Raw genomic sequence first — 19712 nt, 5'->3', positions numbered from 1 at the left:
GAGAGAGAGAGAGAGAGAGAAAGAAGAAAAGGGATTGATGTCAAGTGGTCCGCCCTCCCAGATATTAGGAATCAAGGTTACCGATTTACGCGCAGATCGATAACCACGCTCGTCCCACGATCCTGAATCCGTGTTCCCAGCGATACAACGAGAGGCGACGTTTCGCAAACATCGTCCAACCAGTGGCAATAAAACGGGAACTCGCTCAAATGGAATTTCCTGCTGGAAACTCGAAAAACACTTTTAACAGCGTCCGAGGAACGTCGCGTTCGTTACGAGCGACGCGAGGTCGCAGTCGTGTTCGCCGTTCGAATCAACCCGTCGACAGAGAGGGTGCGTCCCTTGGGACGTGTGCGCGCAAAGGACGACAGTCTCCTGGAGCTCTTCGCGGAAACGGACAAAGGGTGATGTGGCTCTCGATGCGTCGTCGTGTTCCCAGCGTCGAGTCTGCTCAAAATAATCGCGCGCTCGCGCCGCTAAATAAACGGACGCCGGATATGTCGTATTCGCGAGGAAAACGGCTTGTTATGCTCGAGGAAGCAGTCTTCGAGGCCTCGAAACGCTCCGCGGGAGCTTCTGCGAATTGCCACGGCGAATGGAAATTTATTGGCGAGAGGGTGGCGGGTCCCGCGAGGCTCGTGCGGCGTTTCGAAAAATAACTCCTCCTGGGAGGCGTAACGCGAGGGAAGTTTGCTCGCAACAATGTCAGATAGTTCGCGAGGAAACGTTACTTTCTGCGCGTTACGCGGCTGCATGCGCGAGTAGTACATTGTCTGTTGGGGGATTCGCTGGGTGGAGTTACTCGTGTTCATATTTGGATTACAGATTTAGATGTGTAATACGCATCAGACGAAGTTAAAAGGAAGGTGGAGTTTACGAATTATTTAATTTTTAGTGTGGAATTAAATTTGGAACTTGTATGCGCATATTTCTTATAAGAATTATTTCTAATTTCTAATATTCGTTTAACTAGTAATTATATAATTGTAATATATAATATGATTGTGCATAATTATACGTATCAGACATTAAATTTGTAATTTATATATACACGTACAGTATAGGAGTCATTTAATTTGTAATATGCATTTAATTGGTAACTTATCTTTTTTCTAATATACCTATATTTAATACGTAATTGTTTTGTACAGGTTTTTTCAGACTGTCTTTGTTAATGTGATAAACATATAGAAATTGACATCATTTTTTATGTAACAGTAATTTTAGTATTCTTTTTAAGAATGTGAATAGTATAAAAATTGGAAATAAAATGTAATTCAACATTTGATGGAAATTGAAATTTGTTTTACATGTGATGACTGCAATAAGCCATTATAATAAATATTTGCAAAGTTTTTTTATTATTTCCTTTATTTGACTTGATTTTAATTCATTAACGTCTTCAAATTATCTTAGTATTTTTTCATATTGTTTTTAGAAAATTTCCTTATCAATCTTTAATCCATCATCTTTTATTAGGACACAAATGTATAATTTGAACATCAAAAAATTATTTTCAGAAATAATATATTTATTAATACTAAATCCACCAATGAATCAAAATGACGTGCTCAAAATTTTTCTCTAACAATTTTTCAACCTCAAAACATCCTTGTCCGATTTACTTCCATAAATAAAATGATTTCTCTCTTTATCGTACTTTTCGTTCACTTCCTATGTGGATATTTACTCAGACAAAAGATACAGGTAAAATTCCAGGCTAAAAAAAGATTTTCGTACAACGTTTTATTGGAACCCAAATTATGTTTGATAACATTTATACATTGCACAGACTTATATACATTTCCTCAATCACCACGTGCGCATAAGTTTACTCAATACTTCAAAATACTAGGCTTATCACCATCTCTAATATTAATATCGTGAACGATAAGACGAGAAGCTCTTTCAATAAAGACCTGTCAACTTATCGGTACCTAAGTATGTATATATGTACAAATATACTTGTTTCTACCAAACATAAATCATTCTGTCTGCCTCGATAAGAAATACGTAAACCACAGATAATTCTAATGTTGGTCTTTTATGTTATGAAAATTGAAAAATTGTAGATTCAAAAAATGTCATTCATATCTCTCCCTAGAACATTAATGAGAGTGGAATTACATAATGCCTCTAACGAATGTTCATCTATTAATCATTCGACTATATTTCTTCATAAAATAAAAACGCGCCTTTCGAACTTTCTAAACAAACTTATAATAAGATAATAATTAAAAACTGTGAGTTCTATCTCAGTAACTTGATGTAAATAATTATAATTAAACCAACGTAGAGCATATATAATTAATCTATTTATCAAACCCAATCACAAGTCCAAAATAAAGTAACCAATACCCTTTGCAGAGTCATTTCCCTTACCATTTCCACTACTCTGTAAAATGTAAATGACCATAATTAAACTAACGTAGATCATAAACAATGAATCTATTTATCAAACCCAATCACAAGTCCAAAATAAAGTAACCAATACTCTTTACAGAGTCATTTCCCTTACCATTTCCACTACTCTGTAAAATGTAAATGACCATAATTAAACTAACGTAGATCATAAACAATGAATCTATTTATCAAACCCAATCACAAGTCCAAAATAAAGTAACCAACACTCTTGGCACAGTCATTTCCCTTACCATTTCCACTACTCTGTAAAATGTAAATGACCATAATTAAACTAACGTAGATCATAAACAATGAATCTATTTATCAAACCCAATCACAAGTCCAAAATAAAGTAACCAACACTCTTGGCAGAGTCATTTCCCTTACCATTTCCACTACTCTGTAAAATGTAAATGACCATAATTAAACTAACGTAAATCATAAACAATGAATCTATTTATCAAACCCAATCACAAGTCCAAAATAAAGTAACCAATACTCTTGGCAGAGTCATTTCCCTTACCATTTCCACTACTCAAACATTTCTAATTGCCCCGCTTCCTTTCTCTCTAAACCTACCAAATCCGCGCGCATTAAAAATTCCGCCGGTTAAGCCACTCGCGAAAGCCCAACGACGAATCAGAGCGACCTATTCCGAGTGTTTCGCGAGGTATCAAAGCAACCGTTGGCTGACAATCGCGTTCTCCACGAAGCAGTCGCGGGAGAACTGGCGACGCGAGGGGTGCAGAGTCCTAATTCAGACTCGCCGTCTGAAAATAATCTTCCCGCGGCTGGATACGCTGGAGAACGCGTCCGCAAAAGACGGGAGAGCGGCTCGCAACGTCATCTCCACGCTGGCATAATTCTCTGTTGATAAACACACAAAGCCAGGGAAGCGAGCGAGGGGGCGTTGGCGAGCTGCCATGGCTGCTGGCACGTCTGAAATACGTCTCCGTGATGCGCGCACGGTCGAAACGCGTGTATGCGCGACGCGTCTCGATGTGAACGCGCGCGATATACCCCGCTGGATACACAATGGTGTTCGCGGTCCGAGAAGTCCATTAAAACGTGGCTCGTTTGCGCGGCCGCGGCGAAGGGCTTTCTTCTTGTTAGCTCGCGCCTTTCCTCGACGGTGTTAATCGCGCGCGGGACCAACGCCCCGGGGCCACAGTCTCTGTTCCGTGCTTGAGGAAAGTTGTAAGGGAGACACCTCGAGAGAGACCTTTCGTCAAACAGTCCGTGAAGTTCTCTGCCCAGAACGGGGATGAATTGGGAACGGACCAGAGCTTTGTTGGTGCGATCGAGGGACGATGTTGATCTTGTTTTGATTTCTTTCTGCAGGATTTTCGAAGGGTTTTTTTTATTTTACTCATTTTCGATGCATGATAAAATGTTGTTGCGATCGAAGGGACGATATTGATCTTGTTTTGATTTCTTCCTGCAGGATTTTCGAAGGGTTTTTTTTATTTTAGACTTTTCGATGAATAAAAGAATTTGGATAATTTTGTTTTGATTTCTTTCTGGAGGATTTTCGACGGGTCTTTTTTATTTTAGTCTTTTTCGATGAATGATAGAATTTGGATAATTTTGTTTTGATTTCTTCCTGCAGGATTTTCGAGGGTTTTTTTTATTTTAGTCTTTTTCGATGAGTGATAGAATTTGGATAATTTTATTTTGATTTCTTTCTGGAGTATTTTGGGCTGGTCTTTTTTATTTTAGTCTTTTTCGATGAATGATAGAATTTGGATAATTTTGTTTTGATTTCTTTCTGGAGGATTTTCGAGGGTTTTTTTTATTTTAGTCTTTTTCGATGAATGATAGAATTTGGATAATTTTATTTTGATTTCTTTCTGGAGGATTTTGGGCTGGTCTTTTTTATTTTAGTCTTTTTCGATGAATGATAGAATTTGGATAATTTTGTTTTGATTTCTTTCTGGAGTATTTTGGGCTGGTCTTTTTTATTTTAGTCATTTTCGATGAATAATAGAATTTGGATAATTTTGTTTTGATTTTTTTCTGGAAGATTTTCGAGGGGTTTTTTTTATTTTAGTCTTTTTCGATGAGTGATAGAATTTGGGATATGGTGTAGCGTTTGTGGCGTTTGCATCGACGTTGTATACAGAAAAAAATAAGGAAAGGGTAAAGGACAAAGTCTATTTATGGGAATAAATGTTAGACAAAGTTTCGAGGAATAGAAGTTTGTGAGATTCAGTGATTGTTAGGATAAAATTTTAAGTAAGATATTTTGAGCCATTGAGTGAATTAATGATAACAAATGTTTTGTTTAAAATAATTTTGTTATGTGTAAATTAAAGAATGTATTAGGAATATTTGGTACTTTTTCATATGGAATATAGACATTTAGTATTCTAATCAAAGTTTATTTTTTCCAGACGATAAACGTTTATCTTTTAAAAAGTAACGATTATTCGTTTGTAATAGGAACTCGATCGTAAAATTCGTAAAGCAAACAAGGAAGAGCACTAAAGAAAACTCAAAGAACGATTTCAAGAAAGATTGTTAACCAGCGTTTACGTAAAAAGTGTCGTTAAATGATATTTAAAGATACTAAATTCACTTTTCTCCTGCTCTCTCCGCTAAATAACAAGATTTGATTTATATTATGACACCATGTGTGTCTTACGATCAATGAAATGAAATCTGATAATAGAAGTTTAAGGAATCCAGCGGTATACAAGTCGTATTTCGAAAAAATTCCAAGTGTTCCAACCCCAGCTTTTCATTAATTCAACAATGACCCTTGATTCTGATTAAAATCTTGCGATTCGTGTTTTAAAAAAATTATAAAAATCTAAAGTGATTCCACCATTTCTGTCGTGACATCTTTCATTTTCTTATAAAAATTATTTTCAGTGATCACTGAAATTCACTAAAACACAATCCAAACTAAAAATATAATTTCAATTTTCATCTTTTACTCTTTATAAGAGGTTCAAATCTCGCAATTTATTTCAAACAATCACAGTCACTTGTTCCCAACGAACGTGACGAACAGCTTATCTAAAATAACGCGTGAAGAACCGAAGAGGAACGTCGGAACGAAGATCGTCATGGGGGATGCGGAACAAAGTGCGAACACATTGGATTAATCGGCGAACTCTGGGGGCTGCAGAACAGCGGCGCATAATTCACGTCCCATTCTAAGCTTGTTGCAACTGGCGCGCGAGCAAAGTTCGAATTGATTAATTACCGTGGACGATGCGACTCAAAAGCGACGCTTCCGCTGGGACGCGAATGGAACCGCGCGCGAGGGAGTTTTTCGAATCGTAATTAACCGCTCGATAGCGCGTGTGTTCGATTAAGAATAGTGGACTTTCGAAGTTGAATTCATTTTCTGACCACCGCTGCTTTCGACAGCTATTTAAGTGTTCCAAGACTTTCTATTACGTTCAAGTTATTTTTGGGGTGGCGTTCCTCAGATGTTGACGAAGTTTAAGTGATTTTTAAAATCACCAGAAATGTATGGAGCAATGTGTATATGCTTTGCAATGTATATGATGAATTACTTAATTTTAATTTATTTAAATTTACTAGTAAATTATTTGTTCTATAAAAAATTGGAATATTGTTTTATGTAACAAATAGAGAGCAAGTTGCAGATGGTGCAATTGATCGACTCATCTTATACATTTTGTTTTTTACTTTTATCACCAAGACTATGTCTTATTTTTTCGATTCCATATTAAACGTTGGCCTTACATAAAGTAAGTACAATCGAACAAAAACCTATTGCATATTTTTCTATAGAATCTCATCTCTTCGTGTTATTTCTTATACTAACCAATACATATTAAGTGAAAAAAATATACAATTATTTTTTAAGGATCGCTATGTTCTTTAACTTTCATGAGTAAGTGTATATTTGTACGTATATAAATTTTATATCGCATATCATATCTACTGAGATCAATAACATATAGGAATATAGATATATTATATTTGTTCAAAGAATAATTCGTTAACCAAGTGTAGAAGACAAAATGGAGTTTGATTAAATGAGTCAATGAATATTTCAAGATGTTTAAAAGTTCAGAAGAAATCTTCAAAATTAATGTATTCCTTTTCATTTCTGGTTCAAATATAATTCTTTACCTAGCGATTTAAAAAATTCATTTTAAATGAGAAGAATCTAGCGAATGGTTAGTACCAATACTTGAAGTGATGAAAATTAGTAATAAAAATCATAAATTAATTAATTTTCACAAAGTGAAATAAAATTAGAACCAACAAGCCCAAACTTTAATTCGAAAAGCATCAAAAATTGATTTGTACTTCTACGTTTTCCAGATCATAATGTAAAGGTGCGATGAAAATTTCCACCCTCCCTAAAACTGCAAAACTCTCTTAGAATAAAATCGTTTTAGAAGAGGGATTCGCATGGTATTGTTCTCCGCGTGGAGCAGACTGAGACAGAGCAGATTAGTCGAACGGCCAAACTAAGAAACGGTTTCCACTCTGGCAAAGTTACACGCTCTAGTTTCCCTTCTCTGGGGGGGCGCCACGTCTCCCGCGTGACACCTCGACAAAGGGTAGAATATATTGCGCGAAACTGCTTCTATTTATGCCGCGACACAGGTACGAGAAGAACGAGTCAGCAGGGGAAACGTTCGTCTGATGAATGTTCCGGCACAATCTGAATCTTATTTCCCCTACCCCGCGACAATGTACATTTCCCTCGATCAGTTTGCCCACCTTCAAAGGTGAACGACACCTTACTGAAACTTACGTTTCATCCTCGAGCGAGATGTCGTATTTCATAAGACATTGAGTGAGCGATATCCTCGAAAAATGTAGAGGACGAATTAGCGCACGTGAATTTGTATAAATTTTGGAAATATAATTTAACAAAGAAAATTAATTCGCGTGATAAAGTTTCCTTTTTCTATATTAACCAGTTAAGTGCGTTCGACGTGTATACTCGTCGAACCAAATCTCTACTGCGGTGCGTTCGACGTGTATACTCGTCGTGTAAAATAAAAAATTACCATTCACTATAAAAACTCGAAATCTCAATAAAATGTAATAAGAACATTATTTGGTAATATGTTCCCTTTATTATACATAGCTTGAAATTTTGTAAACTATTTTCTTATTTTTCTTGCTTATTCTTGCTATCTTCAATTTTTCTTGTGTATGTATTTTATTATTTTTTGGCAATTCTCAAGCTTTTAGTTAGAAACGAATTGTTAGTCTTTGTGACGAATAAAAATGTAATCCTTCCTCGTTTTTCGTAAAATGTATAATAGTACCAATTGCCCTGCGTTCGACGTGTATACACGTCGTTGCTTGTTCTTAATTCCGCACCCTGTGGTGATCTTTTGAAACTTAATTCCACAGTTAATTGGTTAAATAGAAAACTCTGGAAACTAGAAATTATTGTGCGTAGAAAAAATGTCCAAAGTCACATATTATATAATACAAACTATTATTACAATTAAATGAGTGGACCACTACTTATGAACAAGAATGTACATCTACACGACACGTGGCGTACAGTGATAGCCGTGAATTTGCACGTGAATTTGTATAAATTTTGGAAATATAATATAAAAAAAAAAATTAATTCGCGCGATAAAGTTCCCTTTTTCTATATTAAATAGAAAACTATATTAAAATTAATAGAAATAATAAAAAAATAATTAATAAATAGAAAACTATATTAAAACTATATTAAATTCTATATTAAATAGAAAACTTCTATATTAATAGAAAACTCTGGAAATTAGAAATTATTGTGCGTACAAAAAATCTACAAAGTCACATATTATATAATACAAACCATTATTACAATTAAATGAGTGGGCCACTACTTTTGAACAAGAATGTACATCTACACGACACGTGGCGTAGAGTGATAGCCGTGCTCACGCATCGGTGTCGTTAATGGACAAAGCTGATTCCCCCTAGCACGGATAATCTACATCCAAAGAAACGTGCGCGTGCTGTCCAAATAATTGGACACGCCGACATTTCGCCGGCTAATTAAAACCGTTAGATCCGCGGACGAGACGCGGGAAGACCGTGTTCACCGCGGCCTGATTAAGGGTTAATAAGCGACACGCGCGACTGAAATTAACAAGCTCGTTACAACGACGCGGGCGTCGCGCGGTGTGGCCACGGTAATTCTGCATGGCACAGCCAGCTCGTGCGCCGTTCATCGACAGACAACCTGGCTAGACGGGGGTGGAGAAGGAAGCTGGGGACGTGGTGGAAAGGGGTGCGATGGGTGGTGGAGGAAGCGCGAGCGCGTACAACCACGTGCACGGATCGCGAAATACAACGTGTAGAGTGGGCTTGCATGATTATCGACCCCACGGGTACCCCACGGGTACCCCACGGGTTTCGTAGCGGGGATGCAGCTGCCCCTTTCGCCCCGCCGCTAAATTCGCTAGCCAGAGGGGCTGCGAGCGGTTCTCATGCGAGCACCGCTATTAAAGGTTGCAAGGAAAACGATCCCTCCTGCGAGGGGTTCGATGACCTCTCTGAGGGATGAAGACAGCGTGGCGTTAACGTGTGTTTACCTGTGCCGTGTCCGTTCGACGCGAACAGCTCTTTTTAATAGCGCGATGGTGTTTGTATCAAAGTATAATAATACCAAAATCTAATAATATTCTATCATATTTTTGTTAATTGTTTAACGTTATCTGTTAGATATTTAATAAATTATTAGCCAAACGTATCAGCTTCGATCATTTATTATAATAAAGCTAGTGCCCTTTTACTTTTGAAGGGGAGTGTAGATGTTCAAACAGAAAGGGACAGTGGTACGACTTTAGGGAACTGAACGAACAGGAAATTCAGAATAAAAATTAACCTACAGGATGACTGGTCGATATACTATACGATTTCGTTGTATCGTATCTAGCAGGGCAGATGTATATTTTGCAATTCATTCATACCTATAATTTCTTTTATACCACATATAAAACTGCATAGTGAAATTAACGCAACACAAACAGCGTAACGTAGTAGTCGTTAACAATCTCACGAGGAGCATTCGACGTTAAGTACCAGGACCCATTAACGAGATACTGAAAGTAAGATCCAAACAATTCAGTTTCATTTTTATCCATCACGATTCAACGAATCAACAGCCCGCACCTAATGTATACGATTCAAGAGAACACTTAATTTTAAAGAAGCCAATAATACAGACATCGAGACCTCCATTTATACCGATTTCCTGTGCCCTCGCTGTTCTCCAGCTGTTTTAAAATAAACGTTCCAAAGAAGAGATATGCGGATGAAAGAGGTAATTGTGGAACAAAGCTAATAAAAAAATGAACCAATGCAAATTATTGCAGAATCTCATTGCTCTACCTCTGACTATTTAAATAAACATATCGAATGATTGTTAAAAAGGAAAATAATAAATGGATTAGACCATTGTTACTGTTTGAAAGAGGTAATTGTGGAACAAAGTTAATAAAAAAAATGAATCGATGCGAATAATTGTGGAATCTCATAGCTCTACCTCTGACTATTTAAATAAACATATCGAATGATTGTTAAAAAGGAAAATAATAAATGGATTAGACCATTGTTACTGTTTGAAAGAGGTAATTGTGGAACAAAGTTAATAAAAAAAATGAATCGATGCGAATAATTGTGGAATCTCATAGCTCTACCTCTGACTATTTAAATAAACATATCGAATGATTGTTAAAAAGGAAAATAATAAATGGATTAGACCATTGTTACTGTTTGAAAGAGGTAATTGTGGAACAAAGTTAATAAAAAAAATGAATCGATGCGAATAATTGTGGAATCTCATTGCCCTACCTCTGACTGTTTAAATAAACATATCGAATGATTATTAAAAAGAAGAATAATAAACGGATTAGACCATTGTTACTGTTTCAGTTGTTACGCAGACAGCATCCCTTTGGATGGACTTCGTGAAATCGGATGGAGAAATTGTTATGCGTTGCTTATCCGTTGGCACGTTTAATTATCCTCAAGATCCGTAGTATCGCATTAAAGGAACAAGATTAACAATTACACAACTGCTCGTTATCACGGTGCAGTTGACGGGTATTACGCAACGTTGATTCGCCTGGAAGGCGACAGCGGTGACACGAGGTGTTGCGATTAAACAGGTTCCACCGGTGACTACGAATCGAACCGATCGTTTATGTAACGCGCCCCGTTAAGGCTTCCCTCCGCTTTCCTTCCTGGATCCGACCGCGTTTGGAAAACGAGAGGGATAAAAACCAATGGCGGTTCGAGGTGATACCAAACCAGTCAACCTTGACTATTTATTTAGCGCCACTTGGAACAACGATGCACCCCTCGCCTTGTTTGCATTGTTCATCGGTAATTTGTCTTTTTCTCGCGTGCAACAAAGAAAGAAATGGATGAATGGACGAATCTGTGAGATTTGTGGAATCGTGCAAGCATTTGACGCTTAGCGAACTTTCAATCTTGTGTAACATGCGTCTGTGGACTGCTTTGTCGAGCAAGCAACGGAACATGAGCTTCCTTAGAAATTTTCTGACTTAAAAATGGTTATTCGTCCGATTTTTAGCTTCGTTAACCTGATTTTTGGCTTTTTTTAAATTAATCCTGAATTTTTACTAATATAGCCGCTACTAAGAGTCCCTCATCCTCTAACTTGATATATTACTGTCTTAATTTTTTTCTTAAATCTAAAAAAATTTGCAAATGATATTTCAACCAAATGTTTAAATCCTTTTACAGTAAAAATAAACATTTAATGGAAAATTATGAGAAAACTTGAAACTCTTCGAAGGTACACCATTTTGTAATAGACAAGTAGTGAATTGTAAGGTTTTACTAACTGAAAAATATGAAGAAATTTACTTGAGAAAATATAATCATTTCGAAACCTAAATTAAAAAAATTTTTGAATAACTTATTTAACAAGCTTTATATTTAAGACTAATTAAGATCTAAAAAGCATAAGAAAAGAAAATTCACTTAATTACCAAGCAATAGACATGGACGCACAGTGCTCATCTTAACTTTGCCTTACAAATATAAATTTTACTAGATACAACAGACATAGAATCTGAGACTTTCGTTTTGGAGAAATGAAACAATAAAAATTTCAATTAAATCTCAACGACTTGCATTATCAACAGAGGATTACAAAATTTACCAAAAGGACGAACATTTCCCAACACAATTGATTCCAACTATTATGAAATTTAACAATATGCCTCTGTATAAATGCATAACCGATTATAACCCAAAGTGAACCTTTAATATCCAGAAAAATTTCCAGCGTATGCGCGACACATCTGACTCAGCTCTGTACACGTCGCAAGAAACAGTTTTCCTTTCAGCATCAAAACACGAAACCCTTTCAGCATCGAAACGTGAAGCATCCCCCAAGTGTCCTAGCAGACGACCAATTTGTTACGCGAATCGGTTAGGACCGCTGGTATCGACTATTAAAGACAGCCACGCCTCTGGAACACGTTCGCGTAAAAATAGACAAGCGCGTGAATACACGTGGATAGACGCGGAGAGCCAAGGTCCTGCCGTTGGGATCTCGAGTTAGAACAGTAATCGATCTGGCTCGAAAGGCTGTGCTCGCGGAACATTGGTCGCGCTTAGTTATTTAAATAATAGCGGGTAGAGTGGTAGAATCGCGGTTTTGCAAAATAATCTGCGAGAGACAAACAAACGACAGGTATCCGCGAGGCGGGTAAACGAGACAAAGCCGCAAAGGTCGACAAGCCAGCCCGCGGGAAACGTCGGAGAAGTAACGCGACGCCGCTCGAAACGATTTATCAGACGCTGCTGAAGTCGCGATACGGTCTGGTATGCGTCCGCGTATCTGCTGTACGCTGGCAATCGTCCGTCGAGCAAAAAATCTACACTTTAGTCATATTTCGAGAGGCAAATAAATCCATTGTGCCACAGTTAACGTCGAACAATTGAAACTGCTCGTTATTGTCAATTTTAATTGTCCATTAATTTTACGTAACTGAACAGACGATTGTGAAAATTAATTAGTTCCGTTGATTGATATTACAAGCTTTTATGATATTCCTTATTGAGAATGCTTTTACTGATATGCGTATGCAATGGCGATGTTAATAAAATAAGGATTGCAATTGATCTACTTTGGTGTTGCATTTAAATGACCGATTAATTTTGAAATTATTCGAATAATTACGAGCAGCAAGCGCTACATATAGCGCACGCGTGATACGCAACGACGAAACGGACATATTTCTTTGAATCGACAACGGCGTTGAGTTGCGTGCACGTTTAAGAATCGACGCACAGCTTGCGGTTTTCTCTAGCGTCGTTGATAAACACCAAGTCGTTATAAATTCACTGAACAATTTCCTGAACCGACACGGACGGATTCAGATAATCCGGAAAAATGTATAAACGTGGAATCCGACGTGCTTTCAACAATTGATCGAGCAAAATATTATTTTAAGAAATTAAATACTTTTTTTACGAATAAAAAATGGCTTATTTTTTAGCATATGAAAATGTCGCATTTATTTCGACGATTATTCTCACTACCACAGAAAGGAGGCATTGATATTCGATTGCTGAAGATCACTCGAATTGCAGATAAGAAATCTAACTTAAAAGGGGCGATTTAAATTCGCAATGCATTAGATTTGTTGTCGGTAGTTTGGTCTTGAAAACAAGGCACGATCGATTTTGTTAACTGATCGCTATCGTCGAGTTCTGAAACTCATGGCGGTGCTTCCTGATGGCTGACTTCCCGAGGATCGATCGACCTTGACGCGAAAACCCTAATTCGTACGAGCTCCGTGCGGCGCCCGTTGCCAAGAGCATGTTATTAATGTCGTTAAGGGAAAAAAATACTGGAAATTACATGCAAGCTTATTGTTATATACATCTCACACTACTAATAACGTAGCATAATCGCGTGCTATTACTGTAACTACTCAAGGGAGACTTGACCAGCATCTCAGGGGTATTTAATTATGCGTTTGGAACAGGTAGCTCATTTGTTGCTGTTAGTTATAAATAGACACGTATAATTTCTATTAATTCTACGCTTTCGTATTGAATCACTGTTATTTTTTACACTAACACAAGTAATCCAAGCATCATTTTCCTCCTTTAAATTATTTCCATTCTTTAAAGCCTAACGATATACACTATATACCATACGCTATAATAATAGCCATCCACATATATTAGTAAGTAATTTATTAAGTTAAGGTCGACTCTTCGAGCATCCGTTCTATCTTAAGAATTACTTTTCTATAAAGATCAAAACATGACTGTGCAGCTAAAAAAGAGTCTCCACATTTTTCCCGGAAGAACGTACACCGATACCCAGTCCAAGTATGTTAATTTGAAAATTCCCAAGGCTTTGTCGGAAGCAGTGAACGCTGAAATGCGCGCACGCAGAGTTTAAACAACAACTCGCGATGCGCGAGCGTACAGTAAATGGATGTACACGTAACAATTTCTGTTAAACGACACCTGACATCTGACTACGTCTGCACGACCTATCGGAGGAATCCCGCGAATGCCAGACGCGGCAAAAAAAAACAGTAACAAAAACAACCACTCACCGTAGTCCAGCGATTGTTGTTGCTGCTGCGCGTATTGCGACGTACTATTGGCCGGCGTGACTCTGAACCGCTCCATTCTTCTCGGTTGCACACGTACGGGACACCACCACCGGACAATAACACCGACTAGCAACTTTTACTCCCCCTTTTTGTCTATCCACTCTGTACGCGACGGCGTCCACCCTCTCGAGGAACGCGAAACGCGCGAGAAGCTGCACGACTGTACACGTCGACTACGAAGCGGCCGCACTTTCGTTTACAACGATTGGCGAACGCGTTCTCCATTCGCCGGTACGATGTTGCATAGGCTTCTGCTGGGCTGTGCCGCGTGACTGTGTGCCGCTGACAACACGCGACGAGGGAAAGAACAGGCGAACGGCCGAGCGAGCAAGAGGGAGCGCCGCTGAAACGGAAAGTGGTAGGGGGGGCGAATGAGAAGAGCAACTATGAACGATAGCGGGATAAAAAGAAATAGCGACGGGCAAGAATGAACGTGTGCGCGTTCTCGTTCGTCTCTGTTCGAAGCTGGTGTCACTGTCGCACCGTAGCGTCTCTGTGCACGGCCTCGCGTCTCGTGCGGAACGTGTTGCGCGCGTGCTGAAAGCGATAACGCCGCGTCTGGTAGCGCGTGAACTCGCCGTACACACACACACAGAGCCGGGATTCTCTCCGCCGTCTGGGCTGCTGCTTCCCTGTCGGTTCGCGTGAGCAACGATCGCACTGCGTTTTGGACACCAACTGCGCTTGCCACGCTGACACAAGGCCTACTCACCACGGCTTTGCCCTGATCGCCCGTTTTATATATACATACGTGCGTGCGTGCGGTACTCACGCGTGTGTGCACGCCTGTACGCCAGGGGGCCCCGCGGTACGACGCTTCTCCCAGCTCTGTCGGGCATGGACGCCACAGACAGGGGCACCCACGTGTGCGTGCATGCACCACGGCCTCCCCCAGGACCGTAGCAATCGTGGAACTACCCTCGACGCCCGCACGCGATTGGCTGCCATCGAACGATGGTAGGAGGAACGTCACGCGAACGAGGGGTCTGAAACGAGCGAAAGAAATTGCATCGTTAGTTTCTTCTGATGCTCGACTTAATATATCGCAGGGGCTTCGTTGGTAGACAGGAAAACGGCGTTATTTGACGCTGGAGGTATTACTTCTCTGTGCCTTTTCTGACATTGGCCCTAGAGATATCAGTTTGAGTAATCTATTTCGAAAGTGTACGTGAATACTCTCGATTTTCACCATTTTTTAATATATGCCAGAGAAATTGATATTTTGACTGACCTCCTGTCATAAAAATGTCGAGATATTGATAAGAATAAGTGCTATCGTTACAGGGCATTCTGCCTATGAATATGCATTCATGAGAGTGCACGAGTCGATATTGGTTGCCAGTCACTTCGCAGCTTGTCTTTTGATATTGGTTGCCAGTCTCTTTCGCAGCTTGATTTCAGATGAAAGCCCCATCACAACTGCATATGTGAGGCTCTGTAAAATATCGAGTTCGTGTATTGCATGGCGTAACTGGCGACCTTACGACGATTGGGAATTAGAATATAATCCAATCCTAATTCGATAATCATTAATCGATGTATACTTGTAAGTAATGCCCCTTTTTGCGGATATCTCGAAAATTAAAAGAGTTTAGCTATTATATATAGAGGAAGAAGTTATTCAAAATGTTGATTCCTATAGTATATTGAAAATTCATCGAAATTAAAACTGATTTAAAACGATTACGTGACATGTATGAGTCATAATTGCATCAGATGAGAAAGAAATGATGTTAAAAGTGTAAAATATTTTCAAGGGACTTATAGCTCCAATTTCTTGCAGGAATTAGCACATGATAATTTGTAATGTCTACATAAAAGCAGCTGTAAAGTTTAAATTGCAAGCAGATAAAAAGTGTGGTAAATGTATATGTTCTGTAGCGATAAAAAGCAGTAAAGAATTTAAAAATATGCTGGATGTCCAACCTTTTTTCGAAGCTTTGAGATACAATGAAAAGTAAGAGAGGAACAAATCTCATTTTAAGCTTTTTGGCTGCCTTCCAGAATTTCACTTCCCCCAATTATTTCAATTCAGTGAATTACCAGAATTAAATTAACTCGCTCGCAGCTAATACAGTACCACAAATTACTAATCTCCGCCGGATTCTTGAAACTGCGATACATCTTGTACTAATTGTTGCACGCTCGAAACTTCTGATTAAACGTGCGCGGCGACGAGTCGCAAAATTATTGCCGCGGACAATACACGAATACTACGACCATGTGTGCTGTGCGTGCATTCACGCTGCCTTTCTTCAGGACCGTATCTCTCGCACGACACGCCATCCGCCCTCGTCATTTTTGCGCGTCGAAGAATTCCGCCACGATTCCAAGGAGAACTCGTCGAGTTTCAGTCGCAGCGGTCAACGTCTTTGCAGAGGCGAGCCAACCTCGTTTCCGGTTGATACACATTCAGAAAGCAATTTCCATTGCAAATGGCTACGCAACCATGGCTCCGCGACAGAAAAACCGAAAAAGACTTTAAGCTCATGAGTATTGATTATCGCGGAATCTCTTTAAGTGCACATCGAAATGCTCAAACGCGTGATTGCCAATTGGATTTTTATCTAACCGATAGTGGGGCAATTATCGAGTACTGACATGACTCGATCGCGATTAAAACATGACGCAAACATTAGGATTACTTAAAACTGCACAACTCGCGTGCACCTATTAAATTCCTTTTTATCATGTAAAATGTGTATTCACCATTCGAATGGCGTATGTTTACCAATAAATGACAGTAGTTTTAATCCCGTTTGAACTTCTGAAATTCATAGAATCAGAGAATACAATCTTCATTGTTCATTCGCACATATTTTATGCATGTAGAAAGAAATGATAATCAGTATTATATAAGACGAATGAATAAGGTCGCTCGTGCTTCAATAACATTCGTGGAATATGTGTTTGCTATAAGGAAAATATATTCAACAATATTTCAAACTAAACGTCTATGAAATAAAAGAGATTTAATTGATTTTTATTTTATTTGTGAAATCTACTATGAGCAAACAGCATATATTTAAGTTCTAAAAAACAATGATCGTGCAAATTGACATATTTTATATGTTACGATATACATATTTTGTAGATACACATGTATCAATGTCCTATGTATCAAAATTATGTAGTTATGCCACGGCTAACACAATTGCAACAATTTGCAAGCAGTTACGTACGCACGAATTACCATATTTTCGTCTACAGAGCGATAAGTAATCGCGGGACTTCATCGGTTGCCTGCATCCTGTTTTACATAGGTGGCAGCAGGAAACGGAAGCCTTCCCTTCGGGAAAATTCCACTGCCTTACATCGCGAATCCTTGCGAAAGGGTTAGCGACGCATACTTTAACTCGCAAAATCCTTGAACCGCGAAATTAAACAGAAATACGAAACTAAAATGCTACCGTCATTCCTTGCACTTTTAATATCCACATGTATGTTTCTATCAATAATTATCGGTTGGTTAATAATCATAAATCATTATAATGCATTGTTTATCTTGAATTAATGCACGGTTATGGAACATAATTTACCCTTTCACGGTATCGTGGAATTTAATTACACGTTGAAACGTTACTCCTATTTAACGGCATTTCAACGAGACGACAGTGTGGGCGTTGCTTGTGATAAACGCCCCTGAGAAGAGCAAGGTGACGTTGAAGGTTCATGCACTTAGTCTCTAAAGGTTATGCACATCGCGAGCACCAGTTACAAATTCATTCGACTACCAACAGGAGGTAATAGTCATTTCAGCGAATCGAAAGAGAATATCCAACGGCCGATATTTAAGAAGCGGCTTTTTTCGACTACGCTACCGCATAATGTCTTTTCAATGGTCAATACGGAGCGACGAAGAGTTATTAAAGGTGAACTATACTTGCATACGAAAATTTCAACGCTTCAGTACATTTTCATTCAAAACTGATGTCTCGAATAAATCTTTTTGCAAGAGCACAGCATAGAGGTTTCAATCCGTGATAATACGAAATATAAAAGGCTTGCAAGCCAGGTACCCGGCGTCCTACGCTCGCAAGACATTTCATTCGCAAGAGAAATTGTATAAGAATTCTAAATACACGGAAAACCTCGATGAGATGCACCACTTGAATGTAGAAGCCAAAGCTACAGTCTGAATCAGTGAAGTCCTTGGGTCCGCGTATTTTCGCGTTCCATTGATGATGCAAATCCATTGTCACATTCGTTGCCTTTGTTCGGTCCAACGATACACATATAAACGTATGCATGCAAATATGTGTATTCCTCATTAGCGACACGTTTCTAAAAGTGCAGGCAGATTCGAGTGCCACGGGCAGTTAACAATGTATCGATGCAAATCGATCTAAATGCATCGGTCCCGCTTTTTCGAGCGCATTAATTATTTACCCAGCAGTGTGTTATGACACACGCAACGTGCAAATAAATTATCCGTCTCTCAATTTCAGTAACGAAGTGAACAGTATCGAAGTGAACAATGTACATACGTACGCCGCGGCGGTGAACAGCGAGCATATTGCAAAAATGAGTTCAGAAGGCAGTCGGCAATTGTCCTGACCTTGTGTGCTTAAGGTCGACAAGCCCTCTCGTTCGACGTGGTCTGATCGAACGCGAGAGATTCGAAGGGAGGCAGAAAACAGGAATCGGTTGGTCGGTGCACCTTAACGTTCGAGGCGTCGTGGAACGCAAGGGAACAAGGCACATCTGCAGTGTGTGTGAATTTTTTCTGCAGAGGGAACGCGTTTCTCCTTTTCTCTCTTCCACCGTTCCGCCACGGCATTTTACCGGAACAGCTGATCGTTCGCCCCTTTAATTGCATCGCGACTGGGTCCTAGCGACGCCGCGGTAAGTTGCTTGGGAATTTCACTAAAAATTCGGCTCAGTGCCCGCCCCTTTCGTGAAACCCATCTTGTACAGCGAAGCGTGCCTGTGAATACGGTCGAGCGTTTAAGTTCCTCTGTGCACGGTAGTAAGTGCAGCGATTTCAAGCATCTTTTCTAGGTTAGGAAGCGTCTGTTCGCTTTTAAAGCTTCGTGCACAATGTTCCGTCCGTCTGTCCGCGTGCGTGCACGCAAATAAAACCAATTACGCGCGGCGAAAATGTCGTTTCAGCCTGTTGAAACGTACGACCTCGTTTGTGTGACCGTTGTGCTCTCAGGATGCCATTGTGCGTCTCGTGATATCCAATTCGGTATAAAAACAAGCAGAGCATCGTTGCCTTGTCCGTTCCCATCGTATTCTCGGTTGGGATGAATCGAGGCAGCGAGTCGTGTTCGCCAAATTAATATCGAGCGTCTCTCCTTCTTACTTAATTAAATCCAGTCGAGAAATGACATGGCGGGATTAGCAGAGTAAGTGACATCGCGTGGATCGCGTCGAAAAAGTTGTATTATCGCGCACACGTAACTTAAACCTAACCTTAACGCGAAACGAAACGTAAGGTGATGAAATGTAAAAACGTATCCTTTCGTGAAATCGTAGAAATATGAGCGTAATCTAAATATCTAAAGATGCATCCCAGCCGGCACATTTGAAAACAGTTACCCAATTAGGTACGTTCGAGGTTGCAAGTCAGTTAGTACGTAAGAAAAATTCGATACCTGTTTCACGTTGGTAGAAGAGCTGATTGGAAAATGCGGGAAGATATTAATTCGAAGCCACGATGCTCGATGGGAACGATAATTG

At 39.3% G+C, this 19712-nt stretch overlaps 2 protein-coding genes across 7 annotated transcripts in view; both read right to left on the bottom strand.

Moving 5' to 3' along the window:
* The window catches only part of Kcc (solute carrier family 12 member kcc), a 220783-nt gene extending 206648 nt beyond the window's left edge, over positions 1-14135 (bottom strand). For all 6 annotated transcript variants that reach the window (XM_076906407.1, XM_076906410.1, XM_076906408.1 and 3 more), the window contains exon 1: positions 13968-14135. In XM_076906407.1, the coding sequence (XP_076762522.1) occupies positions 13968-14043 (76 nt within the window). In that variant the 5' untranslated portion in view covers positions 14044-14135. The remainder of the gene's footprint in view (positions 1-13967) is intronic.
* On the bottom strand, positions 14121-15000 carry LOC143430312 (uncharacterized). Its single transcript, XM_076906472.1, has 2 exons — positions 14800-15000; positions 14121-14370 (listed from the first exon to the last, which is right to left on the bottom strand). Exons 1-2 carry the CDS (start codon positions 14973-14975, stop codon positions 14121-14123), a joined length of 426 nt encoding a protein of 141 aa, XP_076762587.1. The 5' UTR covers positions 14976-15000.
* Between the last annotated feature and the right edge of the window lie 4712 nt (positions 15001-19712).

Source organism: Xylocopa sonorina, chromosome 13 (assembly GCF_050948175.1).
Source record: "Xylocopa sonorina isolate GNS202 chromosome 13, iyXylSono1_principal, whole genome shotgun sequence".
Lineage (NCBI taxonomy): Eukaryota > Metazoa > Arthropoda > Insecta > Hymenoptera > Apidae > Xylocopa > Xylocopa sonorina.
The sequence above is the reverse complement of the archived record's forward strand: the minus strand, read 5'-3'. Positions and strand labels throughout refer to the sequence as shown.